Source organism: Pyxicephalus adspersus, chromosome 5 (assembly GCF_032062135.1).
Source record: "Pyxicephalus adspersus chromosome 5, UCB_Pads_2.0, whole genome shotgun sequence".
Lineage (NCBI taxonomy): Eukaryota > Metazoa > Chordata > Amphibia > Anura > Pyxicephalidae > Pyxicephalus > Pyxicephalus adspersus.
In genome coordinates, this window is record NC_092862.1 from 138,737,384 (window position 1) to 138,754,042 (window position 16,659).

Sequence of the window (16,659 nt, forward strand, 5' to 3'; positions counted from 1 at the left end):
TAAAGCTTAATAAAAAAGCTTGTAAAACTATGAAAACTGTTGACCTGTATATGTATAGTTGTTGGAAACTAATGAAGATATGTAAAATATAGCATGTAAAGCAAAACAGAACACCCACCACAAACACTCATAGTACACCCTGACTTTGTTAGATTATAAAACTATGTGATATAAGAACCTAACCAGCCAACTTGTATTCAATCAGGAGTTGCTTGTACTACATATTTTTTGGTAGATCTAAAGATGATTATAAGGTCTGAATGTATTGCGTGTGCTGAGCTTCAGGCAGTCATTCTAAAATGTTGCAGTAACCTTGGAATTTTATATGCTGTACAACAATATGGAAATTATGCAAAACATACAGGAGGCCAAAACGAAGGGATGTTTAAGGTAATATGAACAAAAGAAGCAGTTTTACAATGTGTGTGGGTAGGACAATAAACCCTTTCATGTACCTATTTAAAACCATTATGTTAGCACACATTTCACTTACAGTAAGTTTAATGGCTTTTTCTGGTGCCACTCCAAGCAACTGCGGCAGAAGTCCTGCATAAAATAAAAAAAAAAAAACAGTATAGATAAGAACACTAAAGCTTTACTATCCAATATGGCTTATCCAGACTTAAGACTGTAGACGCTTAAGCTGTATCCTGAAAAATGTACATTTTGTCCTAAATTCCTCCTAAATTAGCAATGCACATCCTGTGTCTAACAACTTCTTTTATATCCTCATAGCAGTCCACGGTATCTACAGAATGAGATTGACTGATTTACAGATATAGGAGGAAGATTTGGTGATGTCTATTACTGTGCTGTTCACGGTTTACCTTGCTGGAGTAAAATCTATACCTGAGGACTTGCAGTGCAGGATAATTCTTGCAGCTTTCAAAAATTATTAATTTTTTCAATCTGTGTTTTTCTGATTCTCCCTACGCTTTTTACCATCCTTCTACATATTCTACCAGCACTGATCATATTACCAGTCATGGGAGAACAGATTTGACAGCAAAGCCCTGTTTCTATCAAGATGGTCACCTCCACAAACACAGAGCAGAACAAGGTACAGCCATTCAATATTGAGAAAAAGGTCAGCTTCAGGAACCCTACAGCCAATACGGATAACTAGCCCTTGCTTGTTGTTTTTGATCACAGTATCTCAGTGGTCTTTATAGGTTTTGTGTGTAATGTATACAGAAGCCTAAGGCTGGGTACACACTTGCAATAACTGTAGTTAGGAGCTTTCATGATTTTTTCCCAATGCATGAAAGAGCGCTCTACATACAGCACCGATCTGCTATATGGAGAGGGGAGGAGGGAGAACGACAGAAGGCAGCCCGCTGCGCTCTATGATCATTCCTCGACGAGCGCTGTACACACGCCAAATTCTCGTCAGATATCAGCCCTGAGGGGTTTATTGGACGAGAATCATCTGACTGTGTATCATCTGACATATTGTAAAGGGTTAGTCTGAATGAATGAATATTTAAAATATTTACTTAAAAAACATGTTTTTCCTATTAAAAGACTGGCTAATGCAAAAAATATACTACAAAAATTGTACATTTTAGTAATGTAATTGTATCTGACATACAGACTTGCAGATCCCAATGTAGCCTAAATGTGGCAGTATTCATCTAAAGCAGGGGTAGGAAAAATGCGGCCTTCAGGCCAGATACGGCCTAGCCAGTAGTCCATTCCAGCCTAACGGCCACCTGGTCGATCCTGCCAGCTGGCAGGGGTTGGCAACCTGCAGCTCCGAAACCGCATACGGCTTCTAAGCCTCCTTGGCATGCCTCCCTTCCCTATTTACCATGGCCGGTGTTAACACTTCCGCCGCTGGGGTAAGGGGACATTCCCTCTCATCCTTATGCATTGCGGAGGAGAGGGATTTCCCTTCAAGGGCGTTCCTGGTGGGGGGCGGAGCCATCAACGCGGGACCCAAGAAAGAGCCTGGCCTAGTGTGCCTTCTTGACCTCGTAAAATAGCCTAGTAGCCAAAATGGCCTAGTTTGCTGACCCCTGATCTAAAGGCTCAAAGGCCTGTTTATGACCACAACACCCATAGCTGACAAATATCAAATATTCACAAACAATTCTTATTGGATTCCAAACTTCAGAGGCCACTTGAACTGGAAGAGTTTATAAGTATCCACAGGATGGGGCATCGTGCTCAGAAATGCTGAAACAGGTTAAATGTGTTTTTCCAAATAAATGCAAAATGGGGTTTTGAAAACTGAGGCTGTGTGTTTAGACCAGCATCCCGTGGAACCCTCGGGTTCTCAAGATGTTGCTAGGAGTTCCTTGACCAATACGCAATGTGTGCCAGCAATTTAAGAGGCAGCATGGTGGTTCAGCCTTTAGCATTCTGGCATTTGCAGTGCTAGGTTCCAGGTTCGAATCTCGGCCAGGACACTATCTGCATGGAGTTTGCACGTTTTCCGTGTTTGTGTGCATTTCCTTCCACATTCCAAAAAATATGCAGTTAGAGTAATTGTCTTCTCCCCAAAATTGACCTTAAACTGTGGTAATGACATATGACTATGGTAAGGACATAAGATAGTGAGCCCCATTGAGGTACAGCTAGTGACATGACAATGGACATTGTACAGCGCTGCATAATATGTTGGCGCTATATAATTACTGTATTATAATATTATTAATTCTCACTTACCACCACACTAATATGCCGTGAGCTGTGGTTATAATAATTACAGCAGTCCCCTATAACCGAGTTATTTCAAGGGTTCCCCCATGTTAAAAAGACACTTTATGACTAAAATATATGGATCCTGAGAAAGATAGTTAAACACTGATAGAGTTATTATAACCACAATGTAATGCGAATAACTGTGAAATGTTCTTTTTTTTCCTTAGCCAATGCTAATGTTCTTTTATTTGAATTCATTAAAGTTAAAACAAGTAATGAAAACACAAAGCTTTCCTTAATGCTGGATAGGGAATAGCGGAGACCCGAGGTCAAGTACTCCACAACACCCCAGATGGAAATGTTATGTGTGTAAGTGTGAACTCTCTGGTGAAGTCAATGCAGGATGGTGATAATCTCCCTGAAATCGAGGAGGGAACCACACAGAATCACTGCTCCCTTTACCTTCTCACTGGTATGAACACACTTTAGTGAAACACCTTTTATAATACTCCATATACCCACCTTTTCCAAACTACTCTAATTATGACAAAGAGAAGTTTTGACTTTAGATAGTTTTGTATGTAAAACAAATTTAAACAAGGGCACTGCAATGGTAAGGAAGGATTTGTAAACTTTTCTACTACGTGCAACAAAAATGTACAGAGCCACTGGTGTATTCCCAAACCAACTTGTTTCGAGACTGATATTTGGGTAAGGAAATACCATCAATCTCACAATGCAGACGTTTTGGCAATGCGATATAGATATTATAACCCTTTGAGACATTAGGGGGGTGCGGATAGATTTGAGGGACATAAATCAGAAGAATGCAGAAAACAAAACACCCCGTCTGATGTAATTTCCCCTTTACACGTTACGTCTGTATTTTCACAGGTTGTGAGATTCTATTTATTTTTCATTAAGCTCTTCGTGTCAGTTTTCATCCTTTTGCTTATGTCATTAGAAGTTTATAAGAGCAGTGACACCCTCAGCAGCAGAGATCTAAGTCTCAGTGGTGTAGAGCTATTTTTTTAAGTGAATATTTACAGTCTTTAGATTTTTTTAAATTTGTTACTAGGTGGGCGGTACTTTTTTTTTTTTTTTTTTTAAACACAGATATGTATTGCAATAACATGCGCTTCTTTTATACATTATATCTAACATACTTTAAAAGTTCTTTATCATTTAGCTGAAGGTAATTTCTTACAATAAGTAACTGATGTTTATTGCTCCATATTTTAATTGTAGTATTTTATGTACATAAAAGTTCCCTCTTGTAGTCATGCTTATCATTACTGCCTATAACTTTTGCAACAGTTTATAGTTTTCAATCAGGTCGGCTTTATATAAAAGGAATCGGAATCTGCATACCTAACCTTTAAATATGGCCGTGCCACGTGCACAAATATTTGCAAACTAGATCTAATGAGTGAGGACAAACCGATAGATAAGGAGTTTGGACTTTTTTGATTAGAATTTATGTCCTAGAACCTAATTAAGCCCCTAGATTTTGCCATGCCCAAAAAACATAAAAGGGTAAAGGACGAGTCAACAGTATTAGTGATAGCGAGAGAAGCCCTGAGGATGGTTCCATTCTTTGTTTTAATTTTGCCTACCCGTTGGCTAGAACTTAAAAAGTTCATCCAAATAGTCAAATGTGTTTGGCTACAAAGACACCCCCCTGGTATAGCTGGTTTCCTCTAATGTAGACCTAAAATCTACACTTGGAACAGGGGAACTGTATATAGTACTGGGACATCAGGCATACGTCAAACACTAACATCCATTTTAATTTGTTACACTTTGTTTCCATGACTAGTGGATTTTTCTCTTTTTTGTATATTAAAATTAACCATTTAGTTCTATGCACATTTTTGAGATATTAGATCCCAATAAAAACAATTTGCCAATAAACCCCTCTATTCTACGCCTTTTTGATAGTCAACAGTATTGCCTGTTTCATTGCAGCCGTTTCCCCTATTTCGGACTTGCAATGCCTTATTCTGCACTGTATACCCATGTGAGGGCAGCCATCTTGGTGGAAGCAGCGCTGGTCCCCTGATGACTGATGGGGTATTTATTAAAATGTAGCAGCAAGAGAGATGTCTAAAAATTAGAGCTAAATCAAAAGAAGCGAAAAGATCCTTGCTGTCCTTCACCATCAAATCTCCAGAGATCAGCATTCAGAGGAAACACAGAGAAGAATAATGCCTTAGATGATCCCATACTGAAGATACTAAGTGACTGTAAGAGCAGAAAGGGCACTGCTATTTTTTGAGGATGAAACAAAACTAAAATTGTAATGTTTCAGGACAATGATGAGGGAGCAATTAATAATTTTAGATGTTCCCTACAAAACCGCCAATTTTCTTGAGACTCAGGTCTGCTTTAAAATTTGAACCTAGAATATGACCTTTACCGCATATACATAAGTTGCATAGTTATAGCAAGTCCAAATTCACCTCTGTAGCTAAAGGGCATTGTGAATAATTTATTTTGCATTGTTCAGAATAGAGGAAACCAATAAAAACCTGGCTTCAGAGTTTGCAGGAAATCAAGTAAACTCATATCTTCCTGTTTTAGCTGACAACTTTGCTTTTAATGCACTAAAATTGTAAGAAGTTATCTGTTTCGCCTGGGCTACAGAACAAAACTTATTTATGATAAATGTGTTCTGTAATATGACAAGGAAAAACTTAGCGGGGTTGAAAACAAAGTTTTGGATTTCAGTCCAGCAAAAAGAAGTGTATGCACAGGGAAAACTGGGGCTGTTGGGTATCGGGGCAACTAAAGCTGGGTACCTGGCATGATCATTATTGCAGGGGGATCTTTGCAGATGGAACATCGCCTGTCCCTTTCTGCAATAATGAAATTGTGAATTTTTAAATGTGGAAATAAGCTCCCAAAATTTTATGTTGGTGTATGTTAACCAAACCAGTAAAAGGAATCTGCCAGAGCATCGAGGAGAGATTATCTGAACTGAATCTATTCTCCCTTGAGAAGAGACATATAAGGGGGGATATGATCACCCTGTATAAACACATAAATGGTCCATATAGAGAAGTCTCTTCCCAATCAATCATTTTAAGGTCATTACAATGGACAAGGGGGAGTTCTTTGCATCTTGAGGAAAAGAGGATTAATCTCTGGATAAGGAAGGGATTCTTAAGGTCTTTGAAAATGTGGAATCGGCTCCTTTTTTCAGCAACTACTATAGATTGATTTAAGAAAAAGCTGGATAATTTCTAGCAGCACAGAATATAACTGGGTATTAAAGCTTTAAAATAAAGATAACAGACTGTTAATCCAGGGAACATCCAATTGCCTCACAGGATCAAGAAGGAATTTTTCTTCCCCATTGGGGCAAATTGTACCAGGGTTTTTTTTTTTTACTTCCTCTGAATCGACTATGTCCATAAGGTTTTTGTTTTTTTTAAATCTGGGATATGTTTATTACCCTAGTGGTGGAACTTGATGGATTTAGGTCTTTTTCAACCTGAATAACTACGTATATATTTTCTGTAGTAATAAAAATTATAAAATTCAAGCAAATGAACATGGAAGGAAAGGTATACAACTGACCTCTGTATAGTCCAAAGAACCCTTCATACCGCAAAACTTTTTTAAAACAGTCAAAGCTATTCTTGTACATAAGCTCTCCTACAAATGATCCAGTTGACCTCTGGTTTTGCATTCGTGTTTTTACCAGATCAATGGGGTACACTGCAGTAGCACCAACGGCTGTTTAAAGAAAAGGGGGAAGAAAAGAAAAAAATTAGCCATGTTATGAAATTGTTACAAAAAACAATCATCTTAAGTGCACGTGTACTTATGACTGTCTACTTTTCATAAACTTAATGAGGTTACATTAAAGGCTTGTCAAAGACTTTATTAAAGCAGATCACCAAGTCTGTCTCTGCTTATTAACTTTATAAAGTTGTTTTGAGCAGGACAAGCCCCCAGGTACAACTCATAACCTTCCAATGTACAACAGTACAATGGTTTGTGCACACAGGTCAATGATCCATGAAGGGAAACTCTTGTGGGAATAAACAGGGAGGGCATTGTACAACCAGACATGGTAAAGGGAGGGGGTGTATGTGATAATGAAGATAAAATGGCTACAGTCAACCATGACTAACCTCCAGCAATTGAGCCAAGAGCAAATCTGTAAGCAGACTCGGCCACTTGGACAAGGACAGTGCGAGACACTTCAGCGGAGCCTTGATGCTTGAAAGAGAGAAGAACAACATGAGAGTTGGCCATTGTTGAAAGCCACCTGCCACTGTACCATGAACACATGGGTAACAATTATCTGGAGAAACAACAAGTTTAATAAACAACTTGAAAATAACATATAAGCACGTACATGCTCTTAAGGTCATATGCAACAGATAATAATAAAAAAAAAAAAAAAAAATACATCAACATTTGTTGCAGAGAGCATATTTTCGCCCTTCACACCCTTTTCACTTTTCATTCTAAATGTTAGGTCACTGACCCGGTAAAGATTTGGACTTGTTTCGGTTCTGCAAGCCCAAAAATTGAAGCCAGTGAATTAGCATAACACAAGCAAATTCAGCACTCATATCTGACAACTTTACCATAAAGCTTAGTATATTTAATTTTTTTACTGTGAGCCCATGCTGATGTAGTTGAAACTCCTAGGGTGTCAATGACAGGTCCAAATCACAAGAATCGACATAAATGACTGCAGGTGTCACTGAACTTGGAAATAAAATGGGGCTGCAACACAAAGCCAATCTGTTGGGGAAAAGGAAGGGAACATACTTACCTCTTCGAAAAAGAAAAGGGATTGTCGTCTTTAACACACACTATGGTGGCCACAGATATCTTACTGAAAATGACAATTAGTGTTACACCAGCCTGTTCTAAACTCTATATTAAAACAGCATTAACTTGTACAATATGAACTCTTCATAGCAGAAAAAGAAGTCATGGTGCCACTGCCCACCAACTTAACCCATGTAGTGTAACTATAACCATTCATTCGGGGTTTATAAAAACCCAGAAGGGTCATGAAGAGGAAGAACTTATTGCCTTATCATGTCTGCCCATGGTAATGGTGTCAGTGCTGGACGCTGATCTCTATTAACCAACGATGATGGAGACACTCAAACCACCTTATGTCTGCTGGGGGAATACAAAACAAACCCAACCACTGCAAAACTGCCAGGGCTGCACAGCATAGAGTGACAGATAAGTAGATAGCATGTGTGTCTTGCAGCGGCAAGGACCCAGATTCTGTTCCTGTTAAGGACACTTGGATGTTTTTCTCCCACAATTTCATGTGGAACTATGGTGTCAAAAAAGGAAACTGTACATGTTGCAGAGTTATCACAGCAGCTAAAAGGGAAGATAAAGGCAAGTGGTATAATAATGACAAATGCTGCCTAATTGGCTGTCACAAAATAAAGCAAAATAAATGGGGAGATCACTGCTGATATATATAATCTATCAGAAGATATACTGAAGTCCATGGGGAGATCACTGCTGACATATATGTAACAGATATATATATAACAGAGGATATGCTGAAAACCATGGGGACTGCTACCATATATGCTGAAGTCCTGGACTGAAACTGAGCCTTTCAAGACTAGGAAAATGTATGAAGATAATTAGTGAAAAAGATCTATAATCCTCTCTTTTTAAAAGTTTCATTTACACACTTATTACATTAACAAGATAATTCTTTGTGGTTTATAAAGTTTTATAACAGAACAATTACAGTGAATAGCTTGATTCAATACAGCAAATTGCTTGCCTTTATAATCTTAATACGGCACCCTTGATAAGGATCATAAAATTATTATGTCAGGAGAACTGAGAAGGAAATTATCACTTTTAGAACACTCACTTTTCTAATTGCATATGGTAAAGGTTTTTGATTTCAGCAGCCCTGTATTACAATTCAGTGAATAGTTTCCTGAATAGTTTCCTTTTTTTTTTTCAGAGAGAAACTAGAAATGCTATGCCTGCATTTCTTGAACACACAATAGGCTTTGGTTTCAGTTCCAATAAAAAGATCTGCTGCTGATACTGGTTGTTTATTTCAAACCAGGGGGTAGGGCGATTTATATATCAGGGATTATTTGGGGCCTCTTGGAGATGCAGTCAATATGGAGAATCCTGCCTCAAAATGCCATCCTATGCCCAGGTGTATGGGCCCAACCCTATCCTTCTATGAACTCACTGCAGAATCTATTTTATTTGGTATAGGAGGGTGTGCAAAGCCCAATAATCAGTTTTACATGAAACAGTGGGATTTTGTAATTTTAAGGTTTATTAAAATTAGGAAGAGTAAGGCATTCAGTGGTGATGCGGCTTCATTTTGGACTTGGAAGCCCACACAGCCATAGCATCCGTAAGCTGTTGAGGCCACAGATCTACCTTGAGTGGTACTAACAGTTCCAGTACAGTGGGTATGGAAAAGAATCACCTCTTCAATATATACTGGAAAAAAATTGTCACAGAGGCTACCAAAAGGCATATGGCAACTTTTAAGCCATTTATGAAATTTATGGTCATGGGGTACACCTGGCAACAATATCACAGGAGCTTCATTATTGGCTTGTAATCGAGGGTTGCAAAAAAAAAAAAAAAAAAAACATGGAAGGTTTGTCGAAATGCCCTCATTTCAGGCTGAAAAGCAACAAAATGTTGAAGAGGTAAGTGTTTCCTGAACCCATTCACATATACAGCACATTGGACATGATTTATTAAAGTTCTCCAAGGCTGGAGAGAATACACTTTCATGCCTGTGAAGCTGGGTAATCCAGAAAACCTGAAATTTATCTGGTCCAGGATTCAAAACATTTGCTAGCAAATTGCTAATAACTTTGAAGCTGGGTGATGCAGTAAGTCTGGAATAGATTTCTTCAAAGTAACTTGTTAGCGAATGTTTTGAACCCCGGACCAGATTAATTTCAAGTTTGCTGGATCACCCAGCTTCACTGATAAAAATGTAACCTCTTCAGCCTTGGAAAACTTTATTAAATCAGGTCCATTGTGTACACTAAAGTTACATGTTTCTGTTTGACACAGGGCAAAGCCATTTCTGAAAAATCATATCCAATATTCAAACTTTCACCCCTAGAAGGCTTTTTGCTATAAATGCAGATTTAAACTAAACAAACCTAAACCTTTGTGGGAGGAGGCTCCGATGGGAAGAGCCAGTACTCAAATGTTGCTGATAAAAAAAAACTGAATTTATTTATGCCCTGGAACTTGTATGAACATGGTTCAGAGAAAAACTATCCTTATAAGAGTATTTCCAAAAAAGGCTTTTTCCCTAAATTAGAAGGCTATTTATGTTTTACACCCAATTACACATCAATAGCGGCATTTCTTCAAAATAAATGAATAAAACGGATTTATTAGGTTTAGCCTGCATTACACTGCCTTACACCTGCTACGAAACATAGCTGACATATTACATTGGGCAGGACGGGAAGATGAACAAATCTTTATTTTAAAAAGGAAAAAAAAAAAAAAAAGAACTACCAAAAAAGCTACAACAAACACAAGCTAAGGGTAAGCAGGCATTGTCGAGCTTTACAGCAATAGCGTTTCATTCTGCAAGGGTGAAAAAAAAAACTGCAAATGAGCCAAGTTGGTGGAAACCTTTTATAGGTAAACATTTCAAGCAAACTGGCTGCTCTATTTGGGGTCTAATAATCTAATGATCAAGTTAGTAGGCATGGTTCAAGCAGCCCGTAGATGTTGATGTCACACTGTGACCGCCTTAAGCCTAAAGACAAGTGCTTAATTTTAGCATGCTCTCATTCATTAATAGTAAGCTCTTGGCCCCAGGATAGGTGATTAACCCTTTTACCCTTACCTGCTGCTGAGCCTTGCAATAATGCTAATGTATGTCAATGCACATAAAAGCAGAACTAAGGTTCCACTATTGAAAATTTTGGATCAGGCAGGGCATTATTGCAGAGGACAGGTGATATACCTTCTGCTAATAGCAGTCAAAAATGCTCAGCTAGTAATTCTGGCTTCCCTTGCGCTTGCCAGGACTCCTCACGTATGGGAGGTTCTGTCATCACAGTCTACACAATTAAGAGGGCTGAAAGAAGCAGCATCCTGCAAGTGAAAGGGGACAAGTATAGAGTATACTGATATAGAGTATAGTAGGGGTTAGTTCCTCTTTAGATATTGTGGTTCAACATATGCACGTTGCAGAGTAGCACAACAAAAGCTAACATACTGCCATGAGTTGTGGTCACCGTATCTGAATATGTAGTACATGTTTAATTCCCCCTTTACGGGGTGTTGGTTAAAAAATAAATAAATTGTACTTCACTAATCATGAAGGGCATTTTGGAAATCAACTGAACTTGCTCCACCATCCAGAGGCCAAATTATTCACATTGGATGAGGCGATATTTGATCTAAAACTGGTATATATGCCTCCGTAGAAAAAAAGGACAAAATAGGTTAATAAAGCGCTTTCCACTCACTAACAATTCAAAGTTTTTACAGCACATTAAACGGTAATAACCAAGCTACATGTGCAAAGCAACAGCAATTAGATACAAAATGCTGAGCACGGCCATGGCGTTCCAACAGCAAAGTTTTGTCAGCTTCAAGCTAACACACCTGTAAGTGTTCTTGTATCCCTCTGTTCTTCGTCATGACACATCCTGCTGTACAAAGTAACTAGGTCAGAATTTTTAGAAAAAGTAAGGTAGAATCCACCACCACCACCCATCCGAGCCTGGGACACAGGACTAGTCTGAGGTCTCACGCCAAAATTTAGCCTACATCAATCCTCTGTGGTTTAGAACAGGCGTCTCCATACAGACTTGGACAGCACAGTTGTGGTTTTGTTTCAGAAAGTCTATTTTGTAACAAACACATAATTAACAAACTTAAAGTTGAGTTGACACGTGTAATAACATACATAAAATAAATCCATAAAGGCAATGTTATCTCATAGAGATCTGAACTAAGAAAGCATCCGATTATTATTCTAACTCAATGTGTTCTAGTATTTTAAGAAAAAAATAATATAAGTATAATAGTATAATAAGAAACAAAAAAAGAAAAAAAACAAAAGTCTGCTCACTTATTGTCAGAAACCAGAATGACATTCGAAAGACCTCCAAACTTACTGGGAGCTGCAAAGTGTTAATGGCTGAAGTCGAATGTGTTTGACCCACATATATAAAATTCACATATACACTAAAAAAAAAAAAAAAAAACCCTGATACAGGATTAGAAAAAAAAAATATATGTCCCCTCCTTAGCTCTGGAGAAAAAAAAACTGCAAACTGGTTACTGAAGAGCTGGGTCACAATACAGGGGCTGCCATCTGCATAAAATTTCTTCCCACCCAACAAAAAATAAATTTTGGTTTAAATGTTGCCATTACTGAGAGAGCTCCTGCATGGCATGACTGGTATCTTGGTATGAGGTTTTAGATACAGGAAAAACACAACAACCACGTTGATCAACTATTTAAATACAATACAACAAGAGTTATTTTCACAGGGGAGTGGAGAGTGGAACTAAAAACTTTGGCAAAAGTTATATACAAAGCTTTACTGCTGTAGACAACTTGCTTGTCTAAAGCACCAATCAAGGTCACCCACATTCACCCCGGCCTCTGTGAGTCTTTTCCTGGAGACTTTTTTTTTTTAACTAAGTGTTTTTTTCAAGCTTTAAGGAAAATCTACTTGATACGCTCTGTCTTGTGGGTTCCTTAACCCATCAACTGCCTGTTAGAAGGCTGTTGATTGAACCCTGCCCAGAGGACTTCAGTCCAAATGCATTGATATTCTTCACAACAGATTGTGAATCATAACCCTTGGTTTGTGTTGTGTGTTGCAGCTTACACAGATCTAATATTGATTATTAAGCTCCGAGAACCAGAGACCACAATATAGATCACATAAAGTAATGAGGGCTATATTTTTTTTCTTATAAAGGGGGCACAGGAAAGCAGAATTAGAAGTTTCCCCACACGGGGGGTTATGTGACTTGCATGAATTGAAAGTTGAAACATTTTCCTGTGACCACCAAATATTGTTCATATTATATTTTATTAACTTTACACACATGATAAATATGGTCTGCACACCATTTAAAATGAATCAAGAAATCTGCTACCTGCAAAAAGGTGTTAAGAATCTGAAGTCAAACATAAAAAAAGGAGTTTTGGATCTGATGATGATTTAGAACATTGAACAGGAATTGTGCATTGATGTATAATGCTTTGCACTAAGAAATTTGGAAAATCTGCATGATTCTTGAAATGTCTTTCTGAAGAAGCCTGATGGCAAAACGCGTTGAGCACTGAAATGAGCATTGAACCTGATGAGAATTTGTATTTTTAATAGTTGTATAGTATTTTCATATGTATATAGTTATTATTATTATTATTATTATTATTAAACAGGATTTATATAGCGCCAACATATTACGCAGCGCTGTACATTAAATAGGGATTGCAAATGACAGACTAATACAGACAGTGATACAGGAGGAGAGGACCCTGCCCCGAAGAGCTTACAATCTAGTAGATTATATTTTAATATGTGTGTTACACTAAAAGTGCCATGAAAACCAATTTTGGAAAATAGAGATTTTCTTATATAGTGATAACATTTTATTAGAATACATAAAATAATGCAATTTGATAAAGCTTACATCTCACCTACCAAATGATGTGACGTAAGAATTTAAAACTTTACATTCACAAATTAAATACACACATGAAATACATATATGGAAGCTGTAGTGTAGCCAATGGATTTTTAATTCTGTCCATCAATTTTACACAGCATTCAGTAAAAGACTTGATTTTTTGCAAATGCAGTTCAGCAACAATTACAAGTCTTATTCCCAATCCCAGCTGTGACTGGTCATTGAAAGAAAAAGCAGCAGACTGATGAGCTCTTCCCTCATTCTTCCATTGTTAGTACAAAAGGACAGCTGACTGGCTCAAGAGATGAAATCTGACAATTGCTGTCCACAGCATGAAATAATGGAATATTTCCCAGCATCTGACAGCTAATAATAGACGAGAGTGAATCAAAGAAGTTAAAAAGGTGGTTAATTGTTCTTATTAAGCTGTCAGATGACACCTGATAACTCCCGTTTAGTAGCAGTATAGACCTCTTTTTTATTATTAATAAACTGTATTTATAAGGCGTCAACATATTATGTAGCTATAAATGGTCTGTTTCCAAAATCTGAAATGATAAAAATAAAAAACAAATATATGATGGCAATTATGAGACAGACCTTGGCAACTACAAAGAAAGGGCTTTGGAAAAATACTAATCACCTAATATATACTGGTGTGTATAAACTTATATTCCAATACAAATTTCAATTCAAGAGTAATTTGTAACAAACAAAGATCTGTAGTGCCAATCTCATAAACTTTCTGGATTAACGATCACTCCTTTTTAGCATCATAAAGATGATTGGTTAGGAGAACGGGGCAGCATAAGTATAACTTATGTGTAAAGTGAACCTGACCTGTAATCCACAGAAACTAGATTACAGTTTAAGGTAGCCATGCCACTCCAAAGATATATTAAATAATGGCATACTTTTAGCAAAATCTGTTTGCTTACACTTCATATGAGGGAAAAAAGTAAACAAAATCTATAGCAACTATAAATCCAGTTCAGAGGTGTTTGTGTGTTAATTTTTACTATAGACTTGGCATACTTTCCTGAAAATACTATTTAATGTACAGCGCTGCACAATATGTTGGCATTATATAAATCCTGTTTATGAATAATCTTATTATTATAGTGCATCCTGGAAATGCCATTTAACAGTCCATAGAAAAATCTTCTGATTGCCCGTGAAGGCTAGGAAGAAAGAGAGGCTGCTGTCTTCACACATTAGGTGACCCACAAACCAGCAAATGTGTGGGTTATCAGTTTGGCATCGCACTGCCCGGCATGTCTATAAAATAACTGATAATACAATTCTCCCAGAAAATGTTCAGCCCGGGCATCCATTCTGACCTAATGACAGTCATTCAGGTGAACATCATCTAATGTTGTGGTGTTAAAAAGGTGACTTTTTGGTGCCGGAGAAGGCATTTTATAAAACAGAATTTTTCCTCTCACTCACACATTTCTGCTAGAACAGGTAATAGGGTAATAGAATAAAAGCCTGTGGTAATACTGAACATTTTCTGGAGCATCACCAAGCCCATTTTTGGCACAGCTGGAGATAATTATTACCGTAGTGGTAATAAAGTGAAGATACCCAGAGCTTCTACAGACACAAAGTTACTATATTAGGTGCACAGTAAAGCACGACACAATCAGGAGGCTGCTACTAGCAAATCCTCCCAATGCACCTTCCAGCCATTGCTGAGTTTATAGAGTGAAAGAATCAGCCATTGCTCAGATGGAGAGTTGTATATAAATATGTCACCACTCTACCCTATTTACTTCCATTAAGATAGAAATAAAACAAAGCACAGCCATTCAAGGCACAGCAATATTTCCTCTAGCAATGGAGCAGAACTAACTCCCCCAAGTAATTTAACTGAAATGTATCAGCACCCAAAGACAAGAAAATATATTGCAGCTTACTAGTCCTTAGTTGTAGTGTCTGCATTATTCTATTTTAGGCTTTAAAACTTTGCTTTTACTTGGTGATCCTTCCAGCAATACACTTTTTGTACCAGTGTTAGAACATACACTCTCTGTATCCCTAGACAAGCTGGGTTGTCACCTGGGACAGGACTACAAAATGCCATTCCCTTTCCTTCATCTCAAGATAGTTGTGTTCTGTAGTCTACATATTCAGACTGGGCAGGGGTGCAGTTAACCTTGCGGAGTGCAAAGAACATCACAGAATGAACATGTTCTTTATTAGCGCCTATCAAAGAGGTCCAACAATACACTACCAATGGTATATCTGACAGACCCAAAGGAAGCAAATTGAATTTTGTTACGGTTTATTTAGTTTTGTTTTTTTGGACCCCAGATAAGCCAGAATTTCCAATAACCAACCACAACAGAACCTCCCCATCCGCAGCTTGTGGACACAGCCCAGAAGAGTTTGAGAAGTTTACAATGTGGAGTGGCAGGGTTGCGCTATTGTTAGATCATATTTTTAGTTTAAAAAAAGTAAGTTAATTTTTAATGGTTTCCTTCAAAGGGTTGCATGTAGGTGCACCAACATCCTCAAAGGATATCAATGCCTTATTGTGAGAGAATGTGGAATTTAATATTAATATTATTATTATTATTATTAATAATAAAAAAGGATTAATATAGCGCTAATATCTAACGCAGCGCTGTACATTAAATAAGGGTTGCAAAAGACCAACAGATACAGACAGTGATACAGTAGGAGGAGAAGACCCTGTCCCAAAGAGCTTACAATCTAGCTCAAGTAAAAAGAAATACATTGTAAATAATAAATACGTGTATGTATGTATGTATGTATGTATGTGAACAGGCAGTCCAGCAATGTAAGACAATTGAAAGAAATGTACACAGAAATGATTTTTTTAAAACTAAATAAAAAAATGAACATTTCCTTATACTGAACATGAATATACCATTTTTCATATAAAATTGTCATGCATTAGGGTACTTTGGGAGAAAAAACCATGTACAAAGAAACGCTCCCTAAACAATATATGCTCCCCTTTTATCAATGTTTTAAAAGGGAAAAAAAAAGGGCCATGTCCCTTTAATGGATGTAATTAGAGTGCTGTATGTATAATTGCAGTGCTTTCACATGAAAAGACGCGGCTCTTGAAGATAATTGCACTCAGCGAGGACTCGTTTCCTACAGAGTAAAGAGCCTTAAACACAAGAGCTGGCTGCTACGGAGCCGTCTAATGACATGAATGAAACATACATGAGGCACACTGTGAACCTTTTCTTCCTGGCAGTCGGGGGGTTAAAAGCAGCCAGAAAGATCAAAACGAAGCTCAGAACAGCAAGGAGGACATCACAGCAAACCTTAAAAAAAACCTGTGCTGAGATAATC

At 37.6% G+C, this 16,659-nt stretch overlaps 1 protein-coding gene across 2 annotated transcripts in view; it reads right to left on the reverse strand.

Moving 5' to 3' along the window:
• SLC25A13 (solute carrier family 25 member 13) overlaps positions 1-16,659 on the reverse strand; it is a 105,847-nt gene that overhangs the window by 35,119 nt on the left and 54,069 nt on the right. For both annotated transcript variants that reach the window (XM_072412916.1, XM_072412917.1), the window contains exons 10-12: positions 6,789-6,876; positions 6,229-6,387; positions 494-546 (exon numbers count right to left, since the gene is read on the reverse strand). In XM_072412916.1, the coding sequence (XP_072269017.1) occupies positions 494-546; positions 6,229-6,387; positions 6,789-6,876 (300 nt within the window). The remainder of the gene's footprint in view (positions 1-493; positions 547-6,228; positions 6,388-6,788; positions 6,877-16,659) is intronic.